This window comes from Pseudorca crassidens, chromosome 19, assembly GCF_039906515.1.
Source record: "Pseudorca crassidens isolate mPseCra1 chromosome 19, mPseCra1.hap1, whole genome shotgun sequence".
Lineage (NCBI taxonomy): Eukaryota > Metazoa > Chordata > Mammalia > Artiodactyla > Delphinidae > Pseudorca > Pseudorca crassidens.
In genome coordinates this window covers 53,018,267-53,031,135 of record NC_090314.1, presented here as the reverse complement: position 1 = coordinate 53,031,135, position 12,869 = coordinate 53,018,267, and the positions used below count along the sequence as shown (strand labels likewise).

General features: G+C 64.7%; 1 protein-coding gene across 4 annotated transcripts in view; it reads right to left on the bottom strand.

Annotated features, from left to right (window-relative positions):
- The window catches only part of AATK (apoptosis associated tyrosine kinase), a 42,699-nt gene extending 31,513 nt beyond the window's left edge, over window positions 1–11,186 (bottom strand). The window contains exon 1 of one of the 4 annotated variants that reach the window (XM_067715154.1): window positions 11,023–11,186. In XM_067715154.1, the coding sequence (XP_067571255.1) occupies window positions 11,023–11,077 (55 nt within the window). In that variant the 5' untranslated portion in view covers window positions 11,078–11,186. Of the gene's footprint in view, window positions 1–5,871; window positions 6,006–6,287; window positions 6,307–11,022 lie in introns of those variants that run through there. The other 3 variants (XM_067715158.1, XM_067715161.1, XM_067715156.1) reach the window with 3 other exon arrangements.
- Window positions 11,187–12,869: the final 1,683 nt, after the last annotated feature.

Genomic DNA, 12,869 nt, shown 5'->3' with positions numbered 1-12,869 from the left:
ACTGAAGCCAACTTCCAAAAGCGCCACCCATGAGCCCCCTCCGAGCCCTCTACCTGCCTGCCTGCCCACTGCTGGCCATTCCCCCACTGCACCTTCATCCTCGCTGGCCCCTCGGCCTGGCCCCGTCCCAACATCCCCAGCAGCCTGAGACACACGGCACTCAGGAAGCATTTGCAGTCAGCCTCCTCCAGCCTCAAGGCCCAGTGCCTCGGCCTCCCAGTCTGCTGGGAGGGGCCGCGTGCTGCCGCCTGGCTCAGCAGCCACTCTGAAGAGTAAGTGAGCCATCTGAGCCACTAGGACGGCCATGATCTTTAAAGCAGAAAAGAACCAGTGTTGGTGAGGATGCAGAAGAAAAAGGAGCCCCGCGCAGCTGGTGGAGAAGCCGTGGGCGAGTCCGACGGCCCCCCCACGGCACTGCGCGGCCCGTCCCTATGGAGTGTGCAGAACAGGCGGGTCCAGGGGACAGGGGCCGGGACGGGTACTGCAGTGGCACAGGGCTTCTTTTTGGGGTGATGAAAAGGCTCTGGAACTAGAGAGGTGGTGGCCGCACAACACTGTGAACGTACTAAATGCTACTGACCCGTACACTTTAAAGGGGTTAAATTCACGTTATATGAATTTCACCTCAATTCACAAAGATGTTAAGCAAGCGGTCTGACACCTGTGGAGACCGGGTCAGGGGTGTGCCAACCCTGCCGGCCCCCATGGGCGGGCACCCCCAATGCGCCCCTGGCTGGCTCACTGCTCCCCCCAAGAGCCCCTTTCCAATCTGCACCAGACGCCCATAGCCTCATCCTTCACCCACTCCCTTGGGGCGCTGCCCAAACCCTCCTGGAACAAAGGCCACTTCCACAAGAGTGAGGGTCCTGGACGACCCCCCATCGCGGCCAGACACCATGGGGAGCCCACTCCTCGACCAGCATCTCTGCCGGGGGCCGGGGGCTCCGAGGCCAGAACACCAACTGCCTCCCTGCTACAGCCCCGTCTGGCCCTTGATGTTCACTGGACGTTGCATCCTACTGTCGGAAGTCAGGGGGAACCCGGCCCCACCCCTGCTACTCAGGAACACACAGGCCAGGACCCTGTCCGCTCGTCCACCCTGTGCCCACCTACCACCAGGGCCCAGCACCCTTCCTGGCCCCCAACATGTTCCCCTGTGGAAGGAGGGGAGGTCTCAGATCCCCGCCGTGGCCGAGTAGCCTCGAATACCCCCACGGGGTCACCCACCCCAAGTACAGCCAAACTGCTGTTCTGAGCGCCTGGCAGCTGCCTGCGTGCCCCCACCTCGTACCGCACCTAGTCCAGGGCCGGCCACAGGCTCTGAGGCCCTGAGGATCTGCTCCTGTGGCTCACACTGAAGCCCACGGCACCACGGTACCACATGAGGACACAGAACAGCCGGCCCAGCCCCCACTGGCCTACGGTTCCAGTGGGGGCAACCAGGCCCTCCGAGGGGCTCCGCCCAGCCCAGGCAGTGAGCCTGGCTCTGAGCGAGACAGCCACGCCCCCTGGTATTCCCAGTGCCCCAACCGGCCTGCCTGGTGCGGATGCAGCCGACAGGGGCTCACACCCGGGGTCACCAGCAGGCTGGGGCGGGGCCCTGGCAGGGCATCGGAGGGCATCCTGGCACCAGTGCCCCTGCCCAACAAGCCCGCCCGGCGATGCAAACAGGATCTTGTGCAGGAAGAAGCTGTGCAACCTGGGCGGGCATCTCTGAGTTACGAGGCCGAGGTGAGCGGACAGCACGAGGGGCAGAGCTCTGCGTGCCCAGGCCTCCAGGGGCCCATCATCTGTCCCTTATACTCCCACCTCCCAACCCACAGCTGGGGCAAGTGGCAAGAGTCTGGGGCTTCCCCGGACAGAGGGCAAGTAGGAGGGGCATTCATACCCCCATGAACCATCCGGAAGGTGGGCCCAGCGCTGAGGGGCCCGTGGGGTGGAGTTTCTTGGCAAATGTTTGCCCAAAGGCCCAGACATGGAAGTTCCCCTGGAGAGGAACAGAATCCTCTTGGCGGAGGAAGGGAAGCAGGTCACTGGACTTGTGTGGCGCCTCCCAGGCAGGACCCAGGCCCACCCCATCCTGGAGGACCCAGGCCCATGTCCTCACTCCTCCCCCAAATCTCTGAGGTCAAGTAGAGAAATGAAAGGACGCTGGTGACTGATATCAGAGCCCTGATTGCTCGGACACAGGGGTCGCTTGGGCCCCGGCACACCCACCTCCCCGTGGGCCTCCCAGGATGAAAGCCACAGCTGCAGGATGCCCCCATCCCAAGAGCTGGCGCTGGGTGGGGCAGTCACGGACGGCTCTCAGTCCCAGCCCGCCACCCCACCAGGCTCACCCTGACCACCTCAGAACGCAGCTCTGGGCAGGGGTGCAGCAACCCCACCTCCGCGGCCGCCCAGGCTCCACCCCGGCAGGTGAGAGGGGCCCGAGGCACGTCTCCATGGGGAGGCTGCGCCCCACTGCCCCCACCCCAGGACCTTCCAAACCTCTTTACCTGCAGTCTGGATGTCCTAATGTACAGAGACAGGTGTGGATGGCACCTGCAGCGTGGAGTACAGATGGCGTTGGGGCCGCATGGGGCCGAGGACATCACTGGGGGAAAGGGGCCGGCAAGCAGGCATCCTGGACAGTCTTGCACCCCAAGGACTGAGGGGAGGGCTGGAAGGTGGAGGGCGCTGCCTCCGGGGGACGAAGCTCAAATGTCCGGCGGCTAAGTGGCTGCAGCCATTCTGCCGGCTTAAGTGTCAACCTGAAGTGACGGACCTAGACCCGGCAAAGTCCACGGACACACAAACAAGCAGCTGGGAGGCCCCCCACCAAGGCCCCCACGGACACACGGGTCACAGCAGCCGCCTACACAGGAGGGTTCTTTCCCCAACCCCGGACCGCAGACCCTTGGCAGGTGGCTGGACGGTCGGTGTGGTCGGAAGGGGGTGTCATCCCCCCTCCTGCCGTCCACAGGGGGTCAGGAACTACACCATCACCCAGAGCCTAAGAGGGGAGCCCGAGGGCTCTCACTGCCCAGCGGCAGGGGAGAGCCGGGGGCCTGGGCCTCCCCCCGGAGAACCAGAGAGGGGACACACTCACACACACATCCCCACGTCCTCACACAGGTGCACTCGTATGTTTACACGTGTGCTCACCCACTCCCACACACACACTCCCCCCACATCCTCACCCCCACTCAGACCCCTGCACACATGCTCACACTCACACACTCCCAGCACACACATCACACCCACCCACGTGCACGCGCTCTCACACCTCTCACGCCAGGAGACGTGCTGGCAGTATGGGTTTGGACACCCAGCCCGGTCCCCCTCAGGCCAGGACCAGCGCTGGGCATAAACACAGTCGCCGTGTGTGCCCCGAGCTCAGCACCAATGAGCAACACCCCTTCTGCCGGCGTGTGACAGGCCAGCCTGGTCACCACCAGAGGCCCCTTGACTCTTTCCCAGGAGCCCCAGGACCCACCCCAAGGCTAGTCCTGGGGCAGGGTGGGCACGCAGGATGTCCTCAGCCCTGGCCCCCCAAGCCCTGGTGACCGAGCAGCCCAAGGCACACAGCAGGAGTGGTTGGGTGGGGGGTGGCTGGGTGAGAACAGGGAAACACGGGCACTGCAGTCCCGTCTCTCCGCTCCCGGGGCCGCTCCCACTGACACCATCTCCCCTACACAAACGGCCTCTCATTGGCCCCCAGCCTCCGTCTGCCGGTCCCTCCACGGCTTGCACGTCCCTCGGCCCCCACTCCCTGCAGGGGCTTGAGGGTTACCCCCTCTGCCCACCCTGTTCATCTGAGGACCCTGCCCTGACACCTGCTGGGCACGGGGTCGACCCGAGGGGTACTGAGCTGGATGAATGAGTCCCTCTCACAAGCATGGGCGGGGGAGCATCGGGGGAGCAGCTGTGCAGAGGCCAGAGGCAGCCAGGCTCAGATCCACCCAGGAGAAAACCTACAGATGCACGGCTAGACCCAGGAAGCACTGCAGCCAGTCAGTTTCAGACAGGACTTGCAGGGCCGCCCATCACAAGAAGGAAAAATAAAGCAGAATCCGATGCACTGGCTCCCACTCCAGCACCAGCTGCTGAGGGGTGGGAGGGCAGCCCAAGCCCAGAACTTCCTGCCATCCTGGCCTCCAAGTTTCTGCCTGGAACCCAGTGCGGGCAGAGAGTGGGGTGAGGTGGGCTGGGGCAGCAGGGGCAGGGCTCAGGTCAGGTGCGGCCTCAGCCAGGGGCAGGACTGTGCAAGCCCTGGCCCCGCCCTCCCTGAGCAGGCCCCGCCCTCCCTGAGCAGGCCCCAGCCAGGGGCTCCCTCCAGGGCTGAGTGGCCCAAGAGGGGCACGACCATCCCTCTGGGTCATTCATCCCCAGGGGCCAGAAACTGCCTCTTGAGGACGCCTGCCTCATGCCAAAAGGATTCCAGGCGGCTTCCTGGGATTAACAAGCTGGCCTACACCCCTGGTTTGCTGGTAATGCTTAACAACCGGCTCTCTGGAAGAAAGAGACGGAGGAGGTTTCTGACGTGGAGGCTTTGCAGGCTCCTGGGGCGCAAATTCTCCCACCACAGCCCGTCTCAAGCCACCAACCTGATGCCACTGAGCACGGGGATCAGGAAAGACTCGCCCCAGCGGTGCCTGCATACCCTGCCCCAGACCAGTGAGACGGCTAAGGTGTGAAAGCATCAGCCCTGATGCACACCTCTGACCTCAGTTCCAGAACATATAAATACCACCCACAGCCGGGCAGGCCTGGCTCACACGGGGAATCCCAGAAGACGACTTCAAATGGCCAACAAGCCCCCAGAAAGGCACCCAGGGCGTCAGGCAGCAGAAAAGGCGAGCCACGCTGTGGCCCTGCAGGAGCAGGGCCTCAATGCTGAGTGCTGGGCAGGGGCCTGCGTGTGGTGGCCCAGCCCTCAGCATCCACGAAAGCTGCCCCCAGACCCAGGCCCACTCCCTATGTTCCAGTGATAGAAAACGGAGGGCCCATGGAGAGAGACACAGACACACCTGAGCTGCACGCCTGCAGGTAGGAAATGTCCAGACAGGCGATCTCCAGAGACAGGCGATCTCCAGAGACAGGAAGCACATGAGGGGCTGCCGGTGGGTGTGCGGCTAGCACGAGGGGGACAAAAGTGTTCTGGAACAGTGGTGACGGCTGCACACTTCTGTACATACAGTAAAAAGCACTGAAGTGTACACTTGAAATGGATGAATCATACGGTACGTGAATCATATCTCAATAAAGCTGTCAGAAAAAGAGGGAAGAGACGGCGTTGGGATGCCTGGAGCTGGGCAGAAGGCAGTATCTGTCGACGGCTGGGCAGAGAACCTGCCGTTTCACTGTCAACAAGGAGTGACCTCGGGCATGAGGCCGAGCGCGCCCAGCCAGACTCCTTCCTATGAGCATCCTGTGCGGGTGACGTCCCCCAAAAGCAGGATTCCTTCTTCCCAGGGGGGTGCCCGGACAGCCAGGTGGGCCTCACAGCAAGTGGAGCCGAACCACCTGCCCGGGACTACAGGCAGCTCCACGCAGACAGCCACCAGCCCATTACACAGTCACCACACATCCCTCTACAAGCGACCACCTGCCATATCCCACCATGAGAGGCGACCGGGGACCCACCCCAGCCTCCAGATGCCAGCCAGCATCCTGCTGCCCCACCTCACACACCCTCTGTAGCAAGTGACCCCCAGGCTGCCCAGAACCACCCAGTGCCCTGGCCCTGCCCATTCCTGTCCTGCCACTTCCTCTGGCAGAGCCAGAGCAGGGGCTGGGGACCTCGCGAGTACGAGCCCCTGTCCGCTCATGCCCGGCCCCAGGGCTGGCAGTGGGAGAGCCCACACCCTCCCAGAAACCCCCACATACCTAGCTCTGGCGGCCGCTCCCGCGCGGCTCCAACTGCTAACTCCAGAGTCACCCTCAGCAGACCTTCCCTGACCCCAGGGCACCCTGGCCCCTGCCCCTCAGGCTGACACTGGCAGAGGAAGGCAGGGACCCGGCGGGGACGCTGCCTACTGCGACAGGCCAGACAGGCTGCCTGGGAGCTGGCTCTGGCCCGGCGTCCGCTGCCCTCATTTCCTCTGCCGGCTTCCTCTGCCGGGGCAGGGGAGGCCACGGGCCGCCTGTCCTGCTGGTGCTGGCTCCTCTGCAAGACGCAGCTGGACGCCGAGAGCGAGGCCCCAAGGTGCCCAGATGAGGGCTACTGGCCTGGGCCACAGCTGCCTTCCTTTCACTGCGGTCCAGTGAACTCGCGTGTTCTGAGGCGCCTGCACACGTGTTACCTTGCTTTCCTCCTAAGACATGTCCAGATGGGTAGGGCTGTCCCAGTTTACACAGAGGAGATGGAGGCTGGCATCAAGGCAGAGGCAGGCTCGGCCCCAGATGAGGCCCCGTGGGGCTCAGAGCCGCCCTGCAGGAGTGTCCTGGGGCAGGTATCGCAACGTGCCACAAACTGGGGCCTTAACGCACATGGAGTGTCTGACGTTCTAGAGGCCGGACGTCCTGCATGAGGGCCACACTCCCTCCAGAGGTTCCGGGGCACAGCCCTTCCTGCCTCTTCCAGCTGTTGGAGGCCCCAGGCCTTCCTTGGCTCGTGGCTGCATCAGCCCAGCTTTGCCTCCATTGTCATGTGGCATGGGACATCCTCCTCCCTCCTGAATCTCCCCCTGCTCTCTTGTAAGGACCCAGCCATGGAATTAAGCCACCTTAATCCAGGATGGCTTCATCTTAACTTATTACAGCTCCAAATGCCCTATTTACAAACAAGGTCCCATCCTGAGGATCCAGGTGGACGTGAATTTGGGGGGATGCTATTCCACCCATGAGCCCTTGACCTGGGGAAGGTGCAGAACAGGGAGGAGGATGGAGAATGGGCGGACCTGCTCAAGGGCAGTGACTGCAGGTGGCCGGGTGACAGTGGGGCAGTCCTTCAGGGCCAGCCACCGAGAGGGACGGCTCCAGGCTCCTCAAGCCTCAGGCCACCGGGACCCGGTGACTCAGCCCATCAACTGAAATGAGAGCAGGGGTGAGGCTGAGGGCCAAGGGTGGGGCGGGGGTCTGGCTCCCCTCAGCCATGACCTTGACCACCCCCCGCAGGAGACCACAGCGCCCACGGCCCAGCCCAGGCTCGCACACAGGTGAAGGCATCTGTGAGCATGCGTGCATTCATGTGTGTTCACGTGTGCGAGTGCCTGCGTGAGCCCGGGCACCGGCGCATGTAAAGCTACCCTGCGTGAGGGAGAAGCAGCTCCTTTGTGAGAAGAGCATAGGCTGGAGAATGTGCTAGAATGCAAAGAAACTGCCCAGGGGAGGACTGTGGCCTCCCTCCTGCCTGAGCTGGCCCACACCCCCAGACTCAGCCCCAGAGCCACAGCTTCCACCCTGGGGCCAGCCTTTCTCGGGGCGCGGGGAGGGAGTAACACTCCGGCCCTTGACGGCCCTCTCTCCCCAGCCTGAGTCGATCTGGGGAGGGCCTGATGGAGGGGACGGGGGGCGGGTTGTGTCAGGCAGCATCTGCCTTCAGCTAGGCCCCGTGGGCAGCAGCCAGCGAGCGGTGGGCCACCAAGTTCAAGAACCACTGCCAGCACGTGTCCGTCAGCCAGAGACAGGGACCCCCAGGGCTGCAAAAGCCCGTTCCTGGGGCCCTCTCAGTCCTCAAGTCCCCAAGCGCACCTGTCCCCGTGCAGGATAGACCAGGCCCAGCCGGAATGCCCTCCCTGCGCCCTGTTCCCCAGCGACACCTTCACCCTAAGGCCCGGGCATGCCCAGCCCTGAGCCGGCACCTCGCACACATTAACGCTGGTGAGCCGGCTCCCAGGGGGGCCAGGCGCAGGACGAGGATGCGGGCAGGCAGCAGCATGTGACCGAGAGGCTGGGGGCTGCCTTGTCTTCCACGAGCTTCCCCAAACTCCAGGTCCCGCCAAATGGTCCACGGTGACCCCTGCCCCAGGGTCAGCCTTGAGTGGTGCTCCCTGGGGACTGACCCTCACCCAGCGCTCCAGTCACCCACACGTGACCCTCAGGAGGGGACACCACAGTAATACCCACCTACAGATTAAGAAACAGAGGGACAGAGAGGGCCATGGGATCAGGGAGGGGTTGGTCCACTACCTGCCCCACGGGGTCCTCAGAAGCTCCAGGCCCCCAGGCTCAGGACTGCAGAGCTCTGACTGAGGCCTACACCTGGCAGGCACCTGCTGAGGGCCTGGGCTGTACCCAGTCCCCCCGGGGCCGGAGAGGGTAAGAAACAAGGGCAGCTCCCTGCCTCAGAGCCTTCCAGCAGGAGAGGCAACCCCCGCCCCGCCCCTGAGAAGCCACACCTTCCCCCCACCAGCCAGACCCAGGTGCTCCCGATTCCCACGTGGCACCCTCATCACCCCTCAGCTCTTGGCTTCCATACCCCACCACCTGGTCTCCCCAGAGTGAGGTTTCACCTATGTGGGGCTGAGTCTCAGAGAGGTTGAGTGACTGGCCCAAGGCCACACAGTGCTGAGGTCACAGGGCTGTGACTGCCCAGAAATCCCCCAGGGTCACCCACATCCTAAGGAAGAGCTGGACCCCAGAGGAGGCAGCCCTTCCGGATGCCCACCTGCGCCGGCCCATCGCCCCAGGAGCACATGCTGGGCCTGGCCCCCTCCAGTGGCCTGCCCTGCCCTTATCTGATAGGTGGTGGTGGCCCAAGCAGGAGAGCAGTTTAAATGAGGTCCCCCAGCCCCCAGGCCTCACTCAAGCGTGTGCCTCAAACTCAGCCCCTGTCACTCTCTACATAACCGCACCATTTTCACCACCTATGTGGAGAACTGCCACAGGACCCATGACGGACGAAGAGCTGGCGGTAGGCAGCAGACCTGGCCTGGTGACACTGTGAGGACCCTCGGCCTGGGCCAGGCCCCTCTGTCCATCCCTGAGTGTTGAGTGACCACAGAAACAAACTCCGAGACAGCCACAAACACGACTGTCCCCTGCCCTCCGAGTTTGGAGGACCCCGAGCAGGGTCCCCCCCTTAGACAGGAGCCAACTTCAAACAGAACCATCTCTCCCCGCTGTGAGGACGGGAGAGCCGCGCGCCACTGTGGCCTTGTCTCCACACCGCCCCCCCATAGGAGCAGCCTCTGCTCATTGAGAGTCAAGTTTTCACCAGGCGCTTAACCGCTAACAGCTTGGGGTAGGCACAGCTATCCCATTTTACAGGTGAGAAAACTGAGTCTGGAAGGCAAGGGTGGGCGGGGGGGACTCCAGGGGGTGGGAGCTGGGCTCTGAACACTGGGCATTTAGCAGGAGGGCAGCGGACCCCACCCCACCCCCTCCCTAATGCCCACTTGGGGGCCAGCACAGAGCCCTGCACCCCAGCCAGCAACCCATTTCCACCATCCAGGGTGGCCCCTCCCACAGTGGGGCACAGTTCTCCCCTTCACTCCACCTGCAAACAGAAGATCTCCCCTTGCCTCCTGACAACTTCTTTCCCTCATAAGTCCTTAAACTGACACATTATAATTACATTGATCACAGCTGTTTACAGGGCCACTTGCAAGAGGAGCCAAGCTCAGCTGTCTCTCTAAGATGGGGGAAGGGCCTCGTGCTGGGACACACACACAGGGCAAGTCTGGGCCCCACAAAGAGTGCAAGCGGCAGGGCGTGGGGGAGGGCGTCGCCAACCCTGGGTCAGTCCTGGCACACGCCCCGCCACACTGCCAACGGTTCCAAGGCTGGACCCTCACTCCCCAGCAGCCACACTGCATGGAGCGCTGGCTCGGAGCCAGCAGGACACGTGTCCCTAAAGGTTGTCTGGGCCTGGGACTGCTGAGCAGGGCCACCTCCAGCCCCTGCCCTCAGAGCCCAGCCAGGGCTGTCGCTGGCAGATTCTGGGCCATCCACTGGTGACTCCACGTTCTCCAAGCTCCAGGAGTCGCCTTGGGAAGTCATTTCTGAGCCAGTGGCACCCACACCCTAAGCCCAGCAGAGGAACCTGCTGTCAGGTCCCCCCCCAAGAGCAAATGCCTTCAGATGGGGCCTAATCCAGGGGACCCTGTGCATCACTGCACGAACTGGACCCTACTCCAGGGAGGGAGACCCAGGAGAGGCCGTCATGTGCTCACCCGGCTTTGTTTTGGCTGGATTAGCCTGTGCCAGAGCCCCAGTGACATGTGGGTAGGACTCTGGGCCCTTCGGCCAAGGCTCCAGGGCAGGGGTTTATCTCCCACTCGGGCCAAGGAGGGGCGTGGTGAGGCCAGCGAAGACAGAGGGAAGAAAGCCTACACCTCCTGGTGACAGATGCAGGCCTCCAGCTGTCCCTGGTCCCTCTGCCCACCACGGCCGCCCACAGCTGCCAGGAGGTCAGGCAGCCATGGGTAAACAGGCTGCCAGGGCCGCCAGCCTGGCCCCACGCCCCCTGCAGCCAGCTTGACAGCGCCACCTGGGCCTCTCCCTGCCCGGAGGGCCTGGGCATCCACTGAGGCCCATCTCTTCCGAGCCTCTGCTCAGTGGGTTCTGTCCTGTGGGTTGACCACTGCTCCCACCTCCCCATGCGGGCGACTGGGTGGTCTGGCAGGGCTCCCCAGAACCAGCTCCCAGCCTGGGGAGATGCCTCCCATGCTAAGACCGTAAATCCACGAGGGGCCATGGTCACCTGGGCCTGGGGGGGCGACATTCCCACACCTCCCGGGGGCTCTTAATCCTGGCCACCTCCTCCCCTGGACACCTGGGGCCAACACGGGCCGTCCTGCCCGTTACCTGAGACGGAAGCTTCCACAGAGACAGGGCAGTGCCCCACTGCCCACCCCCGCTGCTGGAGGCCGCAGCCGTGCAGTGCCAGCCCCAAGGCCTGCCCGCCTCCGGGCTTCCAGGGGGTCCTGCGGGGAAAGCCGCTCCTTCTGCGGCTCCACTCAGAGTGGGGAAAGGGTTAACTTCCATGCAAAATAGGAAACCGGGGGCTCTGGAAGCATCATGTCCGCAGTTGGGCAGGTTAGGGGCAGCCGCAGCGGGCAGAGGGCCGGCAAGGGGCGCGGCCAGGGGACTCACCGGGGTCGAAGTGAGAGCTGAAGGCGAAGCTGGGGTTGAAGAAGGACGACGACATGGCCAGGGCCAGCAGCGCGTCTTGGCATCCCCCGGCGGGCGCTGCGCTCAGGACGCCCGCGGCCCGCGCCGCGCCATCACCCGGCCGCCGCAGGTGCGAGCGCGCCTTGGCCGCCGCGCCCGCCCAGCGCCCACAGCCGCAGCCGCGGGCCCGGCGGGGTGCGGGTGCGGGTGCCGGTGCGTGTGCGGGCGTTGGCGACAGACGAGGCGCCTCCCCCGGCCGGCCGCGGCGCCGCGGGGCTCCCGGGCTGGTGCAGTCCGAAAACACCGGCGGGAGCGCGCGCGCAGGGGGGGCTCTCTACACGGCTGGGGGGGCACGGAGACGCGCGGTGGGGGTACCCGAAGGCTGGGGGGGTACGGAGACGTGGGGGGGGCACGAAGGCACGAGGGGACACAGGGACGCAGGATGGGAGACCCGGAGACGCGGGGGTGGCACGGAGAATGGGGGGGCGCTGGGAGGCGGAAGGTGCGGGGGGAAGGGGGCGGGGAGGGGGATACTGAGGCGCCGGTGGGAGCTCAAGAGACGTAGGATGGGAGACCCGAAGGCTCGGGGGCACGGAGGGTGGGGGAGGGGTGCTCGGAGGCGAAAAGTGCGGGGGGGGAGGGGGGAGGGACGGAGACTCAGGGAGGGGGCACCTGGAGGCGCGGGGGTGGGCAGAGGCGTGGGGGGAGGAGCGGGAAGGCGGGGGCGCGGCGGCGCGCGCGGGGGTGGGCACGGTGGCACGCAGGAGCGATACGAAAGCGCGCGCTGGGTGGCCCGGAGGCGCGGGCCCCGGCACGCGGGGGTCGGGGCCTCGCACGCGGCCTGCACACGCCGGTTTCGGAGGCAGCTTGGGTCCGGCCCCGCGCCCTCTGGGCGGCGCCGGCGCCGGCGGGGTGGGGGGGCTATTTTTGCCCAAACCGCCCGCGCCTGTGCCACGCTGCGACAACCGTGGAGAAGGAGCGGCCGCCCCCGCCCGGGAGGGAACAGCGCCGGGCGTTTAGGGCGGACGCGGCGGCGCCGGGCACCGAGGGACCGTCCCTCCCCGCCGGCTGCGCGCCCTGCCGCGCCATCTTGCGTGGATGAGGCGGCTTCAGGAGGGCAGGCGGGCTGAGCGCGCAGGGGGCTGGGAACCGTCCCCTCCCCACCCCCTGGGATAGGAGAGAGAGTTACTATGTAGCCAGGATTTGAGTTTTATGTAACTTGGGTCACTCACTCTACGTCCATCCATTCATTCTCCGGCCAGATGAGCAAAGCTGCTTGGCTGACCCAGCTGGAAGGCAGGGGGTTTGTGGGGGCAGGAGGGGCTCCTAAGGCTTTGGGGAAGAGCAAGGATCAATGGAACAGGGGTGGCCAGGGACAGAGAAAGGATGGTGAGGGCCAGCCCTCAGGAGAGGATGCCAGGACACATCCTTCTTAACCTAAAATGGCCCGTCGTGTAGACAGTTCCCCCATGGGCAAAGGAAGGGGCCTCCTCTCCTTTCAGACCTTCGGGGTCCCCTGCTGTGGGTGGCCCTGACAACCTCAAGCCTGTGGAGGAGCATGGGGCATCCAGAACCTTCTTACTGGCCCTGATGTTGTGGCCACTACTCTAAACAGCTTTGCCCCAAAGGCCTTGTTGGCGAGGAAGGAGCCACAGGGGAGTGGCCAGCAGAGGGCCTGGCCTGGGAGAGGGGCTCAGATCCCAGGGGCCTGGAGGGGCAGCAGCCACAGGCGCAAGGAGGGCTGAGGGCTGTGATCCAGGAGTGCACAGTGTGAGGGGGCTGGATCCACAGTGGGGGGTCTCCCCTCCCCACCTAGGAGGAAAGCCCAA